This window comes from Nyctereutes procyonoides, unplaced genomic scaffold, assembly GCF_905146905.1.
Source record: "Nyctereutes procyonoides isolate TBG_1078 unplaced genomic scaffold, NYPRO_anot_genome, whole genome shotgun sequence".
Lineage (NCBI taxonomy): Eukaryota > Metazoa > Chordata > Mammalia > Carnivora > Canidae > Nyctereutes > Nyctereutes procyonoides.
The window spans coordinates 48,292,240-48,307,545 of NW_026575133.1; the positions used below are offsets into that span (position 1 = coordinate 48,292,240).

A 15,306-nucleotide genomic window follows, 5' to 3' on the forward strand; every position below is an offset into this window, starting at 1 on the left:
TTTGCTTTTCTTGGGCTCAGGAAGCAGGAGGAAGGGTGGTGGTAATGAGACTGGGGAAACCACTCTTTGGGGTGGAGGGTGTTACTTTGGTTTTCCTGTAGCTGTCTTTCTGCGACACCGGCTCTTGCCTGGAGCTGGCCAGTTGGCATTACTGCAGCCCCTCCCGCTTTCTAAGTACAGTTTTTGAGGCTAATCCAAATGAGAGCCAGAGCCAGAATTTCCCTGGAAAGCATTTGCTTCCACAGGGGCAGGGCCCGGGAACCTGGTGCAGGACGCTGGTGGGCCTGGAGGGTGTGCTCAGCCCCCTCCTCATTTCTTCTTTCCGGGAGTGGACAGGGTTCCCTCGGGCTCTCTGTCTATGTGTGACAGACTTGGGTTGATTGTCCTGAGGTTCCTCTCAAGCTGCCCCTCCCATCTGGTGATAACCAAAGCTGGGGCCAGAGCAGCCCAAGTTCTAAGCTGCTCAGATTGGCATTTTCAGGGGCTGGAGGATGGGAGGCTCTAGCAAGCTTGGGCCACTCTGATGGACAGTGGGGGAGAAAAGCAAGATGACTTGAACCAATCGACATTTGTCTACTAACCCTTGCTCCCATTTGGCACCCGCTTCCCCTCCACCCCCTAGCCTGGAGCCCAGCTTTCTCTCATAACCCCATTTTTTCCCAATTTGGGAAATGCCTCAGAAACCCATTCACTTACTCAGAGGTCACCTCTCCTGGGACATGCATGCTTCTGAAAGCTCAATCCAAAGATATACATTTCTAACAGTGGAATTTCAGGATTCTGATGGAAAGGGCCTGCACTGAGGGGAGGGTTGGGCCTCTCTCCGTATGTGGGACAGTGAGACACAGGAGCTCAGAATACAACCTTCCGTGGCTAGTCGGGGATGGCTGGATCCAGGGGTTAGAAGAAAGGTTAGAAGGAAGAAGCAGCCTGGTGTCAGAGCGAGAGCTTGTGCTGTAGCCATAATTAGCCCCCCCCCCCACACTGGGGGCTGCAGGGTTGCTTTGAGCAATAAATACAGATGCCAGGTTGAGATGCCAGCCAGCCCCCAGCCCAGTAAACGTTAACTTCCCTCCTCCTGGGCATGGGCAGCACCCCGCTTGCCCTCACCATCTAGTCTGCTCTATTGCACATGTCTTCTTGCCTGGATGAACTGATCAAGTAAAGGGAGACTTGGGCCTTGAACACCCAGGCTACGTGTTTACTGTCTGGCTCTGGGCCCCCACAGCCTGAGAAGGTGCCAGCAGGTGATGGGTTGTAGCAGGCAGATTGTCCTGTCACTTTGGTGTGAGGACTTGAATTTGTCTCACCTGTCACTGATGGCAAACACTGTCTAAGGCTACTTACAGCGAGCTCAATTAGCCATAACTGAGGCCGTGAGGGGTGGTGGGCACTGATGGGAGAATGTACTGGGGACTCTGCGTGTGTGCATATGTGTGTGCTGGGGCTGGCACATGTGGCAGGGCTGAAGGGGGTCTGTGATAGGAAAGGCTGCACCTAGGGGAGTAGAGAATAGGATTCTAACTGGTTCCCTGTGCTCGTGGGGTTTTGGTGTCACAGGCGGGCTCCAGCCCAGACCTGCTCCACTACACCCCCTGGCAAATCCCTCTTTGCTCCTTTCTTCTACCAGCTGTGCCCTCCCTCTCTCCCAGGGGTTTTGTCCGACAAGTCAGCCTTCTGGAGGTGAGAGCTAGGGAGAAAAGCTTGGGCGGGGGGCCAGTTGACCAGAATAAAGCCAGCTGTTCCCCAAGGGGTGGGGTTTTCCTGAAGCTGCTGGGGTCTTGGGCCCCAGTGTAGTTTAGCACAGCTGGAAGCAGTGACATTATATTAACAAATAATAATGGTAGCAATAAATTATGATAGTAGTAATAAAAATAATAGCAATAGTTTAGCTAACTTTCAGTGGGCAGTATAGGTCATTGAATGGTCAAAAAAATCCTCTGAAGCACAGGTTAAGTAACTTATCCACTGTCATGAGCTCAGCAGTGGTGGAGTCTGGACATGAACTCAGCTCTGATTCTGCAGATTGAGCACTTGACCCCTTGCCACACTGAATCCCATTGAGGTATCTCTAGCCAGGTCTCAGGGTTGAACAGAGGGCTGGGCAGCAGAACAGGTTTTTCTCACAAAGATTGTAACAGATGAGAGGAATGTCTTGACATTTATTGAACTTATATTGATGGTAGATGTGATGTTTCAGGAATGTGCTTTAGGTTTGCTGAGGGAGGTGCTGGAACCACGAAGTGGAGACACTTGAAGCCAGCTAAGGGGATTTCACTTTATTTGGAGGTCAAGGGGGAGTCCCTAAAGATTTTGAACAAAGGGGAGACATGGTGGGAGAAGCACTGGGTTTGGGGGGGTGATGATGGTGATAAACCTGCACCTTGTATGTCAACAGATTTAATGGACCAGAATGGGGGCAAAGAACCCAGTAGGGTTATTAGATTGTCAAGGTGACTACCTTATCATTCACTAGCTGGGTGACATCGGAGAAGTCCTCTCTCCTCTTTGGGTCTCTCTTTTGTCATCTGTAAAAGTGAGGTGGTTGGAATTCGATGTCTAAGATGTCTTGGGCACTCGGGGAGTCTTTTGGTGACCTTAGCTGGCCAGAAGATGAAGAAAAAAGGATGGAGGGGAGGCCTCTAAGGAGATTGACAGGATCTAGGATCTGATTGGATAGCGAGGATGATGCAAAGGCAATGATGGGTCAAGGATGGCTCCAAACTGCAAGGATAGATTGGCAGAAGAGAGAGATCCTGGGAGAACAGTCTGGAACAGTCTGGATTATATAGTAGGTTGAATACATTCCTGTTTGGGGCCCCAGCAAAGCAGAGCTCTTCCATCAAAACAGAGACGTTAAAAAAATACATATATGGGTAAGTTAATTGAAACTGAACATTTAACAATCACGTCACATGGAAAGATGCTATTTTAACTTTTAGCATCCATATAAGGATTGTGTCATTTCACAAAATTTTGTTTTTAATTTTCATGTTTGGAAGGACAATGTTTGGCGTTGAAATCAAGCTTTTAGTGTTCTTGTTCTTCAATGAAAGGGATGAGAGCAATTGTTTCTGAGGGAGAGGAAGGTGAGGTTATAGGCTGCTCAGGGCTGCTGTGGGGGAGGTTTGGGACAGCAAAAGGGAAACTGAGGATGGAGAGGCACTGCCAATTCTCTGTTAAGAAGGTGTCTGCTGAGGCCCCCAGAAAAGGTGAGATTTCCAAGAGAGGAAACTTGGGAGGCCCAAGTTAGGAAGGGATAATGACTGGCACAGTCTTCCAAAATGTTGAAATAAGAGGACATTTTGGTTCTCCAGTCTTCCCTTCCCTGTAACCAATCCCCCCCCCGCCCCCCGCCACCCATCTACACGTACCACCTGGGCCAGTTGTCTTATATCGTCCCACTTATTTCCTTCATGGCATCTATCTGACTGAATTAAAATCATCTGATTTACTTGTTTACTTCCAGAAGGTAAGCTCCATAAGGAGAAAGGCTCTTCACTATTTTTGTTCATCTCTGTATTTCTGGTATCTAGAACAGGGCTTGGCATAAAGTAGAGGCTCAATAAATATTTATTGAATGAACACACGAATGAACGAAATGGTGATATTTCAGGCCTTGGGTTGGAGAGAAAGTTGGGGGCAGCATGACCTTCTTCATGGAACTCAGAAAGCACCTGCCACGGAGGCAGCTTGGGGACGGTGGCCACTCCGCCTCCTGCCTCAGGCACAAAGTGTGCACACTCTGTTCATGGCTTGATGAGAACCCCGGGGCTGCTCCCGGTGCTGGCCAGGCTGAGGCTCAGCAGCTTGTTCTCAGGGGAGGAGGAGCCCTCTCTCTCCCTTTTTCTTTTTCTTTCCCTTTTTCTTTTTTTCTTTTTCTTTCTCTCCCACCCTCATTTCTCTTTTGTTATTTTCTTTCTTTCTTTTTTCTTCTAAAATAGTAAGTAGGTTTGGGGGCTTAAGGAAAGCTTATGTCCTCAACAGCACTCCTGGGGAAGTTGGGCAGGAAGAAGGCTTCGCTCCCTACTTTGCTGCCCTTCCTGCCACTAAAGCAGTCTTTTCCATGGCCCTATCCCTTTCCAGAAGTCCTGCCTTTCTATTACTCCAACCCAATAGACAGAGAGAGAGGCTTGTTGAAGTGGCAAGGAAGGGGGTTGCCAGGGAGTGGTTACCTATTCCTGTGCCATGTAAGAAGTCACCTTGAATTTGGTGGCTTAAAAACCCTGCCATTGAATGTGTTCTTGGTTCTAGGGTCAGGATTCTGGAAGGGCGGAGTGGGGGAAGCAAATCCCTACTCCATGGATCTGCTGGATCAGCTGCACTTCGCGGGAGCCTGGCTGAGACAACAAGAGCCCCCCTACTCCATGGGGTCTCTCCAGCAGACGGGAGGGGCTTTCTACATGGCAGCTCAGGGCCCCCGGGGATATAAAATTGGAGGCTTCCAAGCTTAGGCTGGAGCTGGTAGAGGACCACTTCTGCTGGCTTTAACTGGTTAAAGTGGGTCCCAGGGCCTGCCAGAAGCACAGGGGCGTGATTAGTGGGAGGCGTACTTCAGTGGGTGCCACCGATGCAGCAGCCTATCCGCCATGAGCCAGGTCCAGGAAAAGAACAAGAAGGGGTATTCCAGGCCTGATAGGACTCCTTTGTCTGAGTGCTGGACCCCGGAATTAGACAGATGCAGGCTCCTGTCCTGGCTTGGTCACTTCTCAGCTGCCTGACTTTCCTTGAGCTTTGGAGGTCCCCCTCACCCTGGCCTCTTGCCTCTCCGACCTCCAGTTCTACTCCTGTCACCTGTATAGACAGGCAGGGAGCCCTAGGCTGGGGTGGATGCCTGCTCGGGAATGAGCTTCCTGTCTTTCTCTTCCTGCTCACGTTTCCTCTGTCCCAGGCTTGCCCCCCACCCCAGCCCTCCTGCCTGCCACCTTCCCCAGACACCCAGAGGCATTGCCATTTACCCCTCATGTGTTCCATTTCCTTTTTTACATGTCCCTTCAGTCTCCTGCCACCTGAGTAGAAGCCGTTTGAGTGTAGGATCTGAGCCCAGAGCAGTTGGGAATGCCTGTTGAGGTGAACGAGGCAGGTTGGCATGGACAAAGCCGGACAGATGGCCACTGTGGAGACCGCACCTTCCCAGCTGGGAGGCCCTGAGGTAGTGGTAACAATAGCCACTTTGGTCTCCTGCCAAAGAGGCTTCAATAGGCCAAGGAGTTGGTTGGTGAGGCGAGCAGCTAGAGAGTGAGGGAGGGGAGGCCTAAGGTAGGGGCAGGAGGGGTTCTCTTGGACCCTGTGCCTTGCAGACAACCATGTCCCTTCGTCTCCTTTTCTCCTTCCTCGGGGTCAGTTCAGGTCCCTTCACAGATAAAACCACAGGGTTGGAGAGTGGCACAGACCGGCTGGAAGTCCACCTGATGCCAAGGCCCATGCTTTCCCCCAGCCAGCACTGCCTTCATCAAGGCTGTCTGCACCTCCTTCACTGGCAGGAAGAGACATCACCTTTCCCGTTCCAGATGGAGGCGCCCCAAGGAACTGCCATGCCATAGCCTGGAGAAGCGGGGTAGCTTGAATAGACAAAGGTAGTTCTGGAGGGCATGAGAAATGGCATTCTTTATTCATAAATAGAAACATAAAATTATCAGAAATAGTTTACATGGCCAAAAAGGGGCATCAAAAATAAAATGAAGCTGTCAAAAGCAAATCAAACCAAACCAAACCAAACCAAGAAACAACCCAGAGAAAAATAACTATGTACATAGTCTTCCAAATGCCAGTCTATCCAAAGCCAGCCTTAGCTGGAGGTTCCAGCTTTGCCTGCACTCTCAGCACAAGAGCGACCCCATAAGAAGCATCCACTGTACGGGGTGCACAGCCTCCTGCCATGGCAGCTCTGGCTCAGGAGAACTCAGGACCCACAGGGAAAGCCCTCTCCCAAAGCTGCTGCTCCATCAGCAAGAGGTGGCCCAGGCTTGGCTGGGACAAGAGCAGGGCAAGGAACAGAGGGTCAGCTAGTGTTTCTCAGGGGGCAGCTAACCCTCCCCAGGCCCTATAGAGCTCAGTGCCTATGGAGGCCAGAGTGCACCCAGCAGGAGTTAACCTGAATGACACAGCAGCCAGGAGACATATCCCCAGGGGGAGCCCTGAGAGTCTGGTCCTTGCAAGGCCAGGAGGCAGAGTCCCCTTCTCGGTGAGGTGGTCCTGGATGCTGCTCTCTCTTCGTAGGCAGCCCGAGCATTTTCAGGCCAAGCATCCTTTGGAAGAGCAGAGCAGGTTCATCTGAGTGAGTGAGCAAGCATGCCAGCAGGAGCATTCAGAGCGAGGGGCAGCAGGCTCATGCTGGCTGGCCCTGGGCCAGGCCATATGCTCTGAAGCCCCTGACATCTGACTTCCCAGTCCCCGCTCAGCCTCTGTTGTTCAGAGCCTCCTTCCGGAAAGGCTGAGTTTGGCATGGTCCAGGAATAGTGAGGATGTTTTTCCATAGGGAAGGGAAGAAAAGTCACATGGTGGTAAGGTCACTAGGTTACAGGACCCTGTTGCACTCTGGGGCCACCGTGGGTCACCCTGGGGCCTTCAGTTGCCCCCTCCCGGGGTGGGGGACATCCATGGGTTGGCCTTAGGCAAGGAGTCAGGGTGCTTGGTATGGTCACACCATGGTGGAGCACAGACCTTGCCCCTGAGTGTCTTCCCTTGGGCTTAGCACCCCAAGGTCTTAAGGGCAGGGCACTGGGCTTTTGGCTGCTCTTTAGGGGTGGGAGTAGTGGGGCATCTCCAGCCTGCAGGGGGAACAGCAACCCCTTTATCTCATGGCAGTCTCACTGGGAGAAAGGACTCCAACAAGGCACAGGCTGGTGGAAATAGAGGGAGTGAGGGCTGTGTGTAGGAGTGCTGACAATGCGGACTCTATCTTTGGCTCTCCATCTTGCTCGTGTTCACTCGATGACCTCCCCGGCGCTATGTGTTCTGGGTCCCTTGGAGGTTAACGTGCATACCTCAGAAAGGCCTTCGCAGGCTGGGATTAAGGGAGGCTTGTTTTGGCCCCTCATGAATCTGTTAGAGAGAACATAGTCTTTCCTTTCCTGACACACAGGTGGTGCCACAGATCTAATTAAAGGTTAGCTGTCCTTTGAGGTGCACGCAAATCCTCTGATCTCACTATAATGCCCGTCTGTGTGTCCCCTAGCCTTATAAAATCTGTAGACTAAGGGTCTAGATTTTGTGGAGCATGTAGCATCTGGATCACCCTCCACCTGATTCTCCCCGTCAGTAAGTTATCCGGAATAAAACTCTGTGTAAACTGTCTGGAGTCACCTGCTTTGTTCTGGTCTCAAAGTGCCTTCCCAGTGGAAGGCTCATTTACCATCCCCTCTGCCGCCTTCTAACAGCGTGGCACAGGGAATGGGACGTCTTTGACTTGAGGGTCTGCACTGTGCCCAGTGGAGGGTGCTGCCCTCCAAGCAGGAAGGGGGCTTTAGCCTATCCATTTCAGGTCTAAATCTAGCCTATAACTAAGACCAATGGCTTGAAATTCCAAAAAACTCCTCTGCCATGGACACAGCTTGACCCCAGGGAGCAGAAGGCAGAGCCAACTGCAGGGAAGATGGCCCTGCCCTTAGCCCCGACTCAGGGAGAGAGACTGTGGTGGCCCTCGAGGAATACGGGGGTGGGAGCAGGGCAGTGGCAGGGGGTGGAGGGTGACAAGCAGCAGCTCCCACTCCAGCTCTGGGTCCTGTAAGGACTGTGGTCAGGGAGGCAGAACCAGGGGGTTTGGCCTCAGACTGCTCAACACCCAGACTCTCTCATCCCTCCTACCTCAGTGAACCCCTCTCAGCAAGCAGGCATGAAGCTCAGGAATCCAGCAAGGCTTGGCTGTCCTAAGAAAGAACAACAGCTGTAGCTTGAGTCAAAAATAGAACATGGAACAGTTCTGGCTGCCTGCTAGATCTGGCTTGCTTCTGAAAAGACAAGAAAGAAAAAAAGAAAGAAGACCAAAAAAAAAAAAAATTTTTTTTTTCCCTCTGAACCAAGCAACTAAGAAACTCCACCATTCTCTCTTCCTCCAGCTCGCACATCTTCAGAAGAGAAACCCCAGCCTCTCCCAAGCACTGGCCCAGCCCCCCTGCAAACTGAAGCTCTCTGGATTCTTTACAGCTGGGGACTCCCGTGGGGCCCAGGCAGAGGGAGGCCAGCCAGGGGCCATGGGACGGTTCCTAAGGCTGCTCTGTGTCTCTTGTCCTTCCCTGGGGCTCTGGCCCACCACACTCCCGACCCGAAAGGAGTCTTGTGTGAGCTCAGTACTGGCAACCCCAAGGGGAAAGAAAGGGTGTGCCACGAAATTGAGCCACGGGCAAAGGAGGGAATTGTCAGATCATCCCTGAACATTTTAGTTGTATATAAATTATTCTGGATCCAGAAAAGGCTGGATTCTTGAGAAGAAAGAGTTCAGGGTAGCCACTGGCCAATTTAAACCAGGTGGAGAAACCCCTATCTCTAGCCCTAGGCGGAAAGATCCGAGGCTCCGGAGGCTCCGGAGGCTCCCGTAGGGACATTTGTAAAGCCCCTCCCTGTGTCACAGCACCTTCAATCTTGCCCTCCCCGGGGCCGCAGTGTCTATGGCTTTAAGAAGAGTGGTCACTGAGGTCAAAGGCTACCAGCTGTCCAAGGGGTGGCCTGCCTCCCGTTAGCAGGGCCCCGCAGGGTCTGGCCATTACCACCTGACTCTGACTCCCTCTGGGCTTTGCTGAACCCAGACATGCCTGGGCTGCCCCAGATTTCCCCTCCTTTCCTGTGGCTTTCCAGGGCTGAGACAGCTCTGATGCTGCTAAGCCAGGTTCTCCACACCAGAACCGAACCCCTACAGCTCTGAGGCCAGAGAAAAATAGCTCAGGTTATGACCCCGTCGGGTTCCAAGGTTTTTGATCATAGATGGCTTCTTTCGACTCTCAAGGCATCCCAGTGTGTCCAGGGGCAAAAAAATAAAAAATAAAAAATAAAAAAGCGGTTGTGGGAAGAAGCAGAAGGGAAGCTTCTGTCCTGGGGTGGCCATCGGCCAATACAGCAGTTACCACCATTCCTGGGAGAGGGTCTAGGGATTTTTTTATTTTTTATTTTTTAACAAAGGGCAGTGTTTAGAGATCTCTTCACCAAATGACGGAGATCCCTGGACCCATCCCTTAGGACAGCTAGAGGCCTGGCGGGCTGCAGGGATGGTAAGTGCTGGAATGTGGGCAAGGGCTGGCAAGATCCTGTAGCAGTCTTTCTTCTCCTCTCCCCTCCCCTGGAGAGTCTCAGGCCTGTGCCTCGGAGAAGGCCTCTCAGAGGCCTGAGTTACTGAGCAGGGGAGTGGGGAGAGGAGCCCTCCTTGACAGGCTCGGTACCTCTGCCTCCCAACGCCAGATCCCTCACCCCCCCCTCCCAGGGAGCCCCTCAGATCTCCGTGGCTATGATGTCCTCATAGGGGATGTCGGCCCCTTCAAGGTCAATTTCAAAGGCCTCCCCTGCACCGTCCTCGCGGGCCAGGTGCTGCAGAGCCTTCTCCAGGCGCTGGTTCCGCTGGTACATGGCCAGGTAGCTCTGCTGTAACTGCTTCTGGTACTGGATCACCTTCTCCTTCTCCTCCTTCCACACCAGCCGCTCGTGCTGGAAGCCCGAAGACATCTGGTCATGGCCTTGCCGCTCCTCCTTCAGCTCTGCACGCAGCCGCTCCAGCTCCCGCTGCAGGGCGGGGATGTCCTCAGAGAAGGCAGGCCCAGGCCCAGGCCCCAGCCCAGGCCCCAGCCCCGGCCCCAGAGACACGGCCTCTCGCTGTAGGGCCGCCTGGGCCCGCAGCTCCAGCAGCTCCTGCTCCAGCAGGTTCACCTTCTCTCGGAGAAGCTCAGACTCATTTTTCTTGCGCTGTAGCTCGTTCTCGCAGACTTCCAGCTCTAGGCCCTTGGTGCGCAGAGCACTCTCCAAATCCTGCGTCTTCAGCTCCATGCCCTCCAGTTTGCCCCGGGTGTCCTTCAGCTGCGCCTTCAGACTGAGGATCTCACTAGCCTTGGTATTGATCTCTGTCTGGGACTCCTTCAACTGCTGCTTCAGGAGAGAGATTTCACCTGACTTCTGGCACACCTGCCAAGGGTTGGGGAGGGGAGAAGACAGAGTGCTAAGAGGTAAGAAGAGGTCCTTACCTGGGCCAAGTCCCATCTTAACCGCCCAAAGAACTAGGCTGGTCCTGACCCAGTCTCTCAAGAGCATGATGGTCTGGGTCTGACCCATGAAGGCACAGCCCCTCTCGGGGGTTCCTTTCTTTCTGCAGCCTGACTTGGTCCATCCATAGGCCTGCCTCAGTCTCAAATCAGAGTCTAAATCTCAATCTGGACCCAAACCCACGGTTATATGTCAATCAGTGATCATTACTGGTAGATCCATCGTCCACACTTAACGTAAATGATATTATTTCCATGTCTGCCAGACTTCCACCATTCATGTTTGTGCCCACATCCTCTGACCTCATCCCTGCACACACCCAGCTCCTCTCCCTCCCTACCGGGATAAAGACTATTTTCAGTCATTAACTGCCGCACTCCGATGACTAGCAACACATTCAGAGTGTCCAATTCAGATCTGCCAAATGGAGAGCTATGTTCTCCCCCTGCCTCACCCCTCCACCCTCTCTATCCTCATTTCTCTTCAAAAGTTGGCCAGACGAAACCAAAGGCACTGATTCAGATCCATGTGATTCAGATCCCGTGTCTTCAGGGTCTTGACCATTTGGGGTCATGGGTGGCTCAAAAGAAGATCAAGACTAGTCTGACCGACTGTGTCACAAGGGTGTTTCCTGCCAGCCTGTGGGAAAGCTGGACAGAATGAAGGTCAGGGCCTGGGCCTCTATAGAATGGATTCTTGGATCAAGACCAGAAACCACCTAATTTCTCCTCACTTCTCCACTCACAGTACTAATCTGAACCCCTTGTTCTCATGAACCACTTATGAAGCAATGTAGAGCCCCACTTACAATGCTTGAGTGGGACCAAGAAATGCCTTTCTAAGACCAAGCCTATATTTGTTTCATGGAGGGAGCAACATAGAGGTCTGGTTGACGCATGGGCCTGCCTTTGAATCCTAGCTGGACAATGTATGATACGATCGGCTGGGCTGGTCCTGGTGATAAACTACATTAGTCTTGTGGCAATAGGGAGTAGTAATTAAAGATGTGAACTCTGGAGCCAAACTGTTAGGATCAAATCCTGGCTCTGATGCCTATTATGTGGTGACTTCATTTAAGTAGCTATTTGCTACTATAAGCTTTCTGTGCCTCAGTTTCCCTTACTAAATTAAAGATTAGTAACAGCACCTATTTCATAGGGTTATTATAAGGATTAAATGGGAGAACTTAGGGCTTGAAAAATAAATTTATTATTAAAAAATAAATAAACACTTGATAAATTATTATTCTAAATGTTTATAATATATTTACATGCTACTATAAATATTTATTTTAGGGATCCCTGGGTGGCGCAGTGGTTTAGCGCCTGCCTTTGGCCCGGGGCGCGATCCTGGAGACCCGGGATCGAATCCCACATCGGGCTCCCGGTGCATGGAGCCTGCTTCTCCCTCTGCCTGTGTCTCTGCCTCTCTCTCTCTCTCTCTCTGTGACTGTCATAAATAAATAAAAATTAAAAAAAATTTATTTTATTTATTGTTTTGCTATATAGCCTGACTGGACAATCCGGGATGAGGTCACAGCAATGCCCGGCTTAGTTGGGGATTAGGCAGTAAGGATGGATGCTCAGTGCTGGGACTAGCCTGTGTCTCTGAGCCCTGGCTGAGAAACTATGGCTGGGGTGGGGTCTGCTGTGCCAACATCAGTGGGAAAGAGGAAAGGCACTGCTCCATGGCCAGCATCCCCTCCTCTTTGGGAGACTTGGCAAACACAAGGGACTCTCTCCTCTCACGTGTGCAGTCCCCCCGTTCATCCCTGTCATAGAGAGGATCCTTTCCCTCTACTCCTGGTAACGCTTGTCACTCTAATTTCTAGAGTAAATACAGAACGCTCCAGTGCAAATAGGCAGCGGTGCTACTGAGGATGGGTCACTCGGACCTGGGGCTGGCGAGGGTCTAACCAGATACAATGCCTCCTCAGTTCCTTTCCAGGGTGGGAGTCTTCTTTTGAACCTCCTGCAAACAGATGAAGTGGGTTGGCACTCGGATTGCCCAGTGAGGCCTCTGTTTTCCTGGTACCAGCTTCTCAGTCAATGACTCCGTCAGTAAATTCAATTCTGGAGGCCAAGAGGCCCAGAGGTAGGAAAGAGTAGGAAACTCACACTAATTGTATCCCCAACATGGTTTACCATGGAGCTCCTTCCTTGGGTTCCAAGGCTGGTGCTTTGGCTCACTTTGCTTGGGCAATTTGTGTTCGCACACCATGGGCTTAGGACCTAGAGAACCAGGGACTGGCATCAGACGCCTGACCACCCCAAGCCCACCCTGTAAAGCCTCACCTCCCACTGCGTCTCTTCCAGCGCGGGGGCGAAGCTGGTCTTCTCCTTCTCATAGGACCTGAGCTTGGTCTCCAGCAGGTCCTGCTCCTTCATGAGGCTCTCTAGTTCCTGCCGGAGCTGCCGCTTTTCCTGCTGGAGCTGGAGCACCTGGAGGTGCAGCACCTGCTGCGTGCGCTGGCTCTTCTGTGAGGCTTGCTTCAACTTGCTGCACTTCTGCTCCAGGCCCTCCAGCTCCTCCTTGCAGCGCCACGGCCGCTCTTCATAGGCCTGGCTGGACGCCAGCTCCTTCTCCTCAAGGCTGCGCTGCAGCTTCTGGAGCTCACCTTCTCTCTCCAGCAGCTTCTGCTCAAGCTCCTGGATGGTGCACTCGTCTGTGGAGATGGGGGAACGGACACATGAGGAACCCTTGTCTGCCTTGCTTGGGTGGGCCAGCTTGCTACCCCCATCAGAGAAAGACAGAGCCTTCAGGCTCATCATGTTGCTGTCCTGGAGGATGATGCCCTGGGTGATGTTGTGGGCTGAGCCCCCAAAACGGCTGGTGGGCCCCACCGGTGTAACCAGCGGGTCCAGCTGGTAGCTGCTGCTGGTGCTGTGTGTGGGCAGGCTGGACATGGAGTTCCGGCCAGAGTCAGACAGTGCTCCAGAGCACAGGCTGGGCTTTGGCTCCTGTTCCTTGGGCTTGTCTGGAGGGGCAGGGTGCAGCTGGTGGCTGGCGCTCTCAGGGGATGAGTGGAGGATGGCTCCTGACCGTGGCAGCACAGGCTTGAATGCCGTGGGCCTCACTGCACCCTTCTCTGAGCCCTGGTGAAGAAAACAGCCATATTGATCCCATATCTCCCTTCAAATCCTCTTTCACCTTCCCTTTCCTTGTCTGGGTATTTGTGCCTGCCAAAGGGCATCGGTCCTGGCCATAGTGATAGGCAGCCTCACCTGAAGCAGCCAAATATTAGGAGTCCCTCTTAAGAAGGAAACATTCCTTTGTGGCTAGGGGACATCCTTAAGGATCCCTGAGGCACTTTGTTTTATAAACTACCAACCAGTCATGAGCTTGTCCTGGCCCTCCTGAGATGATGAACAGCATTTTTAGGTTCAGCAGCTGAGATGAACCATGGCTGGGCCAGGGCTCTGACTCTGGGTCTCTGTGTGCTGTAGGGTAAGGACATTAGACTGGAAGAGCATGATGTCCTCATAGAGGTCAATCCCTTCTTCACTTTCACTGTCCCTTCTAGTAGGCCACGAGCAAGAAAACTGGCTGTGACTAGTATTGAAGGGTTGTAAGGATCCCTTGAAATAACAATCCTTTTCTGAAAACTGTCATTTCACAGAGAGAGTACACTACAGTCTACAAGCCCTTTAATTTGAAAAACTTAAAGTTCTATGCAAACTAAGGGAGTCATTTCCTAGTATCAAAAGCCATGGATTCATCCCCCCATCTGGGGGGAGAGGATTAACTAGGAAAATTGTTTTCAGGTCCACTCGTGGGACCCCTGAGAGCCTGAGGTGGCACAAGGGCTGGATTTCTGAGTCTGTAGGGCTCTTTTAACCTCATCCTTGCTAAACTGATGATAACAAACTCAGTTCTCATCCAGCCAAAGACATTTCCAAGGCCTGGCTTGTGAGTGAGGGAAAAGCCCACCTCTAGGAGATGGCTAACAGAGAAGCTGCTCGCTCTCTCCAAGTGGACCCTCCATCTCTGGCTTTTCCAAAGATAACAGAGCTCCTTCCCCTTGCCATGCACGTGAAAATGCTGCTCTTGGTCCCGTTTTGACAATTCAGAGTTATATTCCAGTAGAGCTCAGAAAGGCTTTCATTGCCCCTTTGCTCTTTGCTTGGGGCTCACCCAAGGCTTCCAGATTAGGGGACTGACCAACACTTCAATTTCCTCATCCAGCCTTAGATCTCTGTAGTGTAACTACAGTAGTGTAGGGTAGTGCCCTCACCACCACTGCTCTGGCTTCTTGGAGGTTTGCATTTTAGTATCATTGCCTCTATTTCCCCTCCCTGCCTCCATTCTCTTCACCCCCATTTTGCTCTTCCTTGGTTTTCCAACCCACCCACCCTTACCAGGACCCTTTGCTTACCATTTCTAGCTGATTGGAGAAAGGCATAAGCGTGGGTGGGGTGGACGGGCCAAAGTCCACCCCAGCCTGGCCGCCTATGTCCCCACTAGACAGTGCAGTATAATCTGGGTGGTGGGAGCCCCGGGCTTTCTGGCTGACCTTGATGTAGAAGAAGTCTTCACTCTTTCCCATTTTGGAGCTGGACTTGCCATGGCCCGAGTCCTGGGAGAAGCCAAATCTCAGCAGCCCATCTGAATACCGATTGAGTTTCTTGAGATGGGAGGACTTGCCCAACTTGTACCGCGAAGCCCGGCAGTGCTTGCCGTGGAAGCTGTGGCCAGAGATGAGGCTACTGACGCTACCCATGCTGACTTGGGGCCAAGGACAGACAGGGCAGAGGAAGGACCTGATGTGGCTGTGGCAGCAAGGGGCAGTCCTGGTACCACGAGGAAGCTGCTGTCATAGCAGAAGCCTCACGGAGCCTGGGAGAGCTGTACACCTGGAAGGGGACAGAAGGAAGAAGTCAGCCTGAGATGGGCCAATCACTGCATAGTCCTCGATGGTGACTTGGAGAGGAGTTGGTTCTGACTGCTAGATCTGAGCAGTTGAGAAATATGTGCTTCTCCTAACGAAAGCTTTGCCCTGTTACTGGACTCTTTGTTCATTCTTCCTTTGTCTGTGAATTCAACAAACATTCACTGAGACTCTCCTTTAGAAGGGCCCTCTTCTGAGTCTTGGGTTACAGTAGTACTAATAATGCTACAGTCCCT

General features: G+C 52.1%; 1 protein-coding gene across 1 annotated transcript in view; it reads right to left on the minus strand.

Annotated features, from left to right (window-relative positions):
- Positions 1 to 5,592: 5,592 nt before the first annotated feature.
- LZTS1 (leucine zipper tumor suppressor 1) overlaps positions 5,593 to 15,306 on the minus strand; it is a 51,488-nt gene continuing 41,774 nt past the window's right edge. The window contains exons 2-4 of the mRNA XM_055300212.1: positions 14,558 to 15,035; positions 12,477 to 13,277; positions 5,593 to 10,104 (exon numbers count right to left, since the gene is read on the minus strand). Coding sequence (XP_055156187.1) covers positions 9,421 to 10,104; positions 12,477 to 13,277; positions 14,558 to 14,902 — 1,830 coding nt within the window. The 5' untranslated portion in view covers positions 14,903 to 15,035 and the 3' untranslated portion in view covers positions 5,593 to 9,420. The remainder of the gene's footprint in view (positions 10,105 to 12,476; positions 13,278 to 14,557; positions 15,036 to 15,306) is intronic.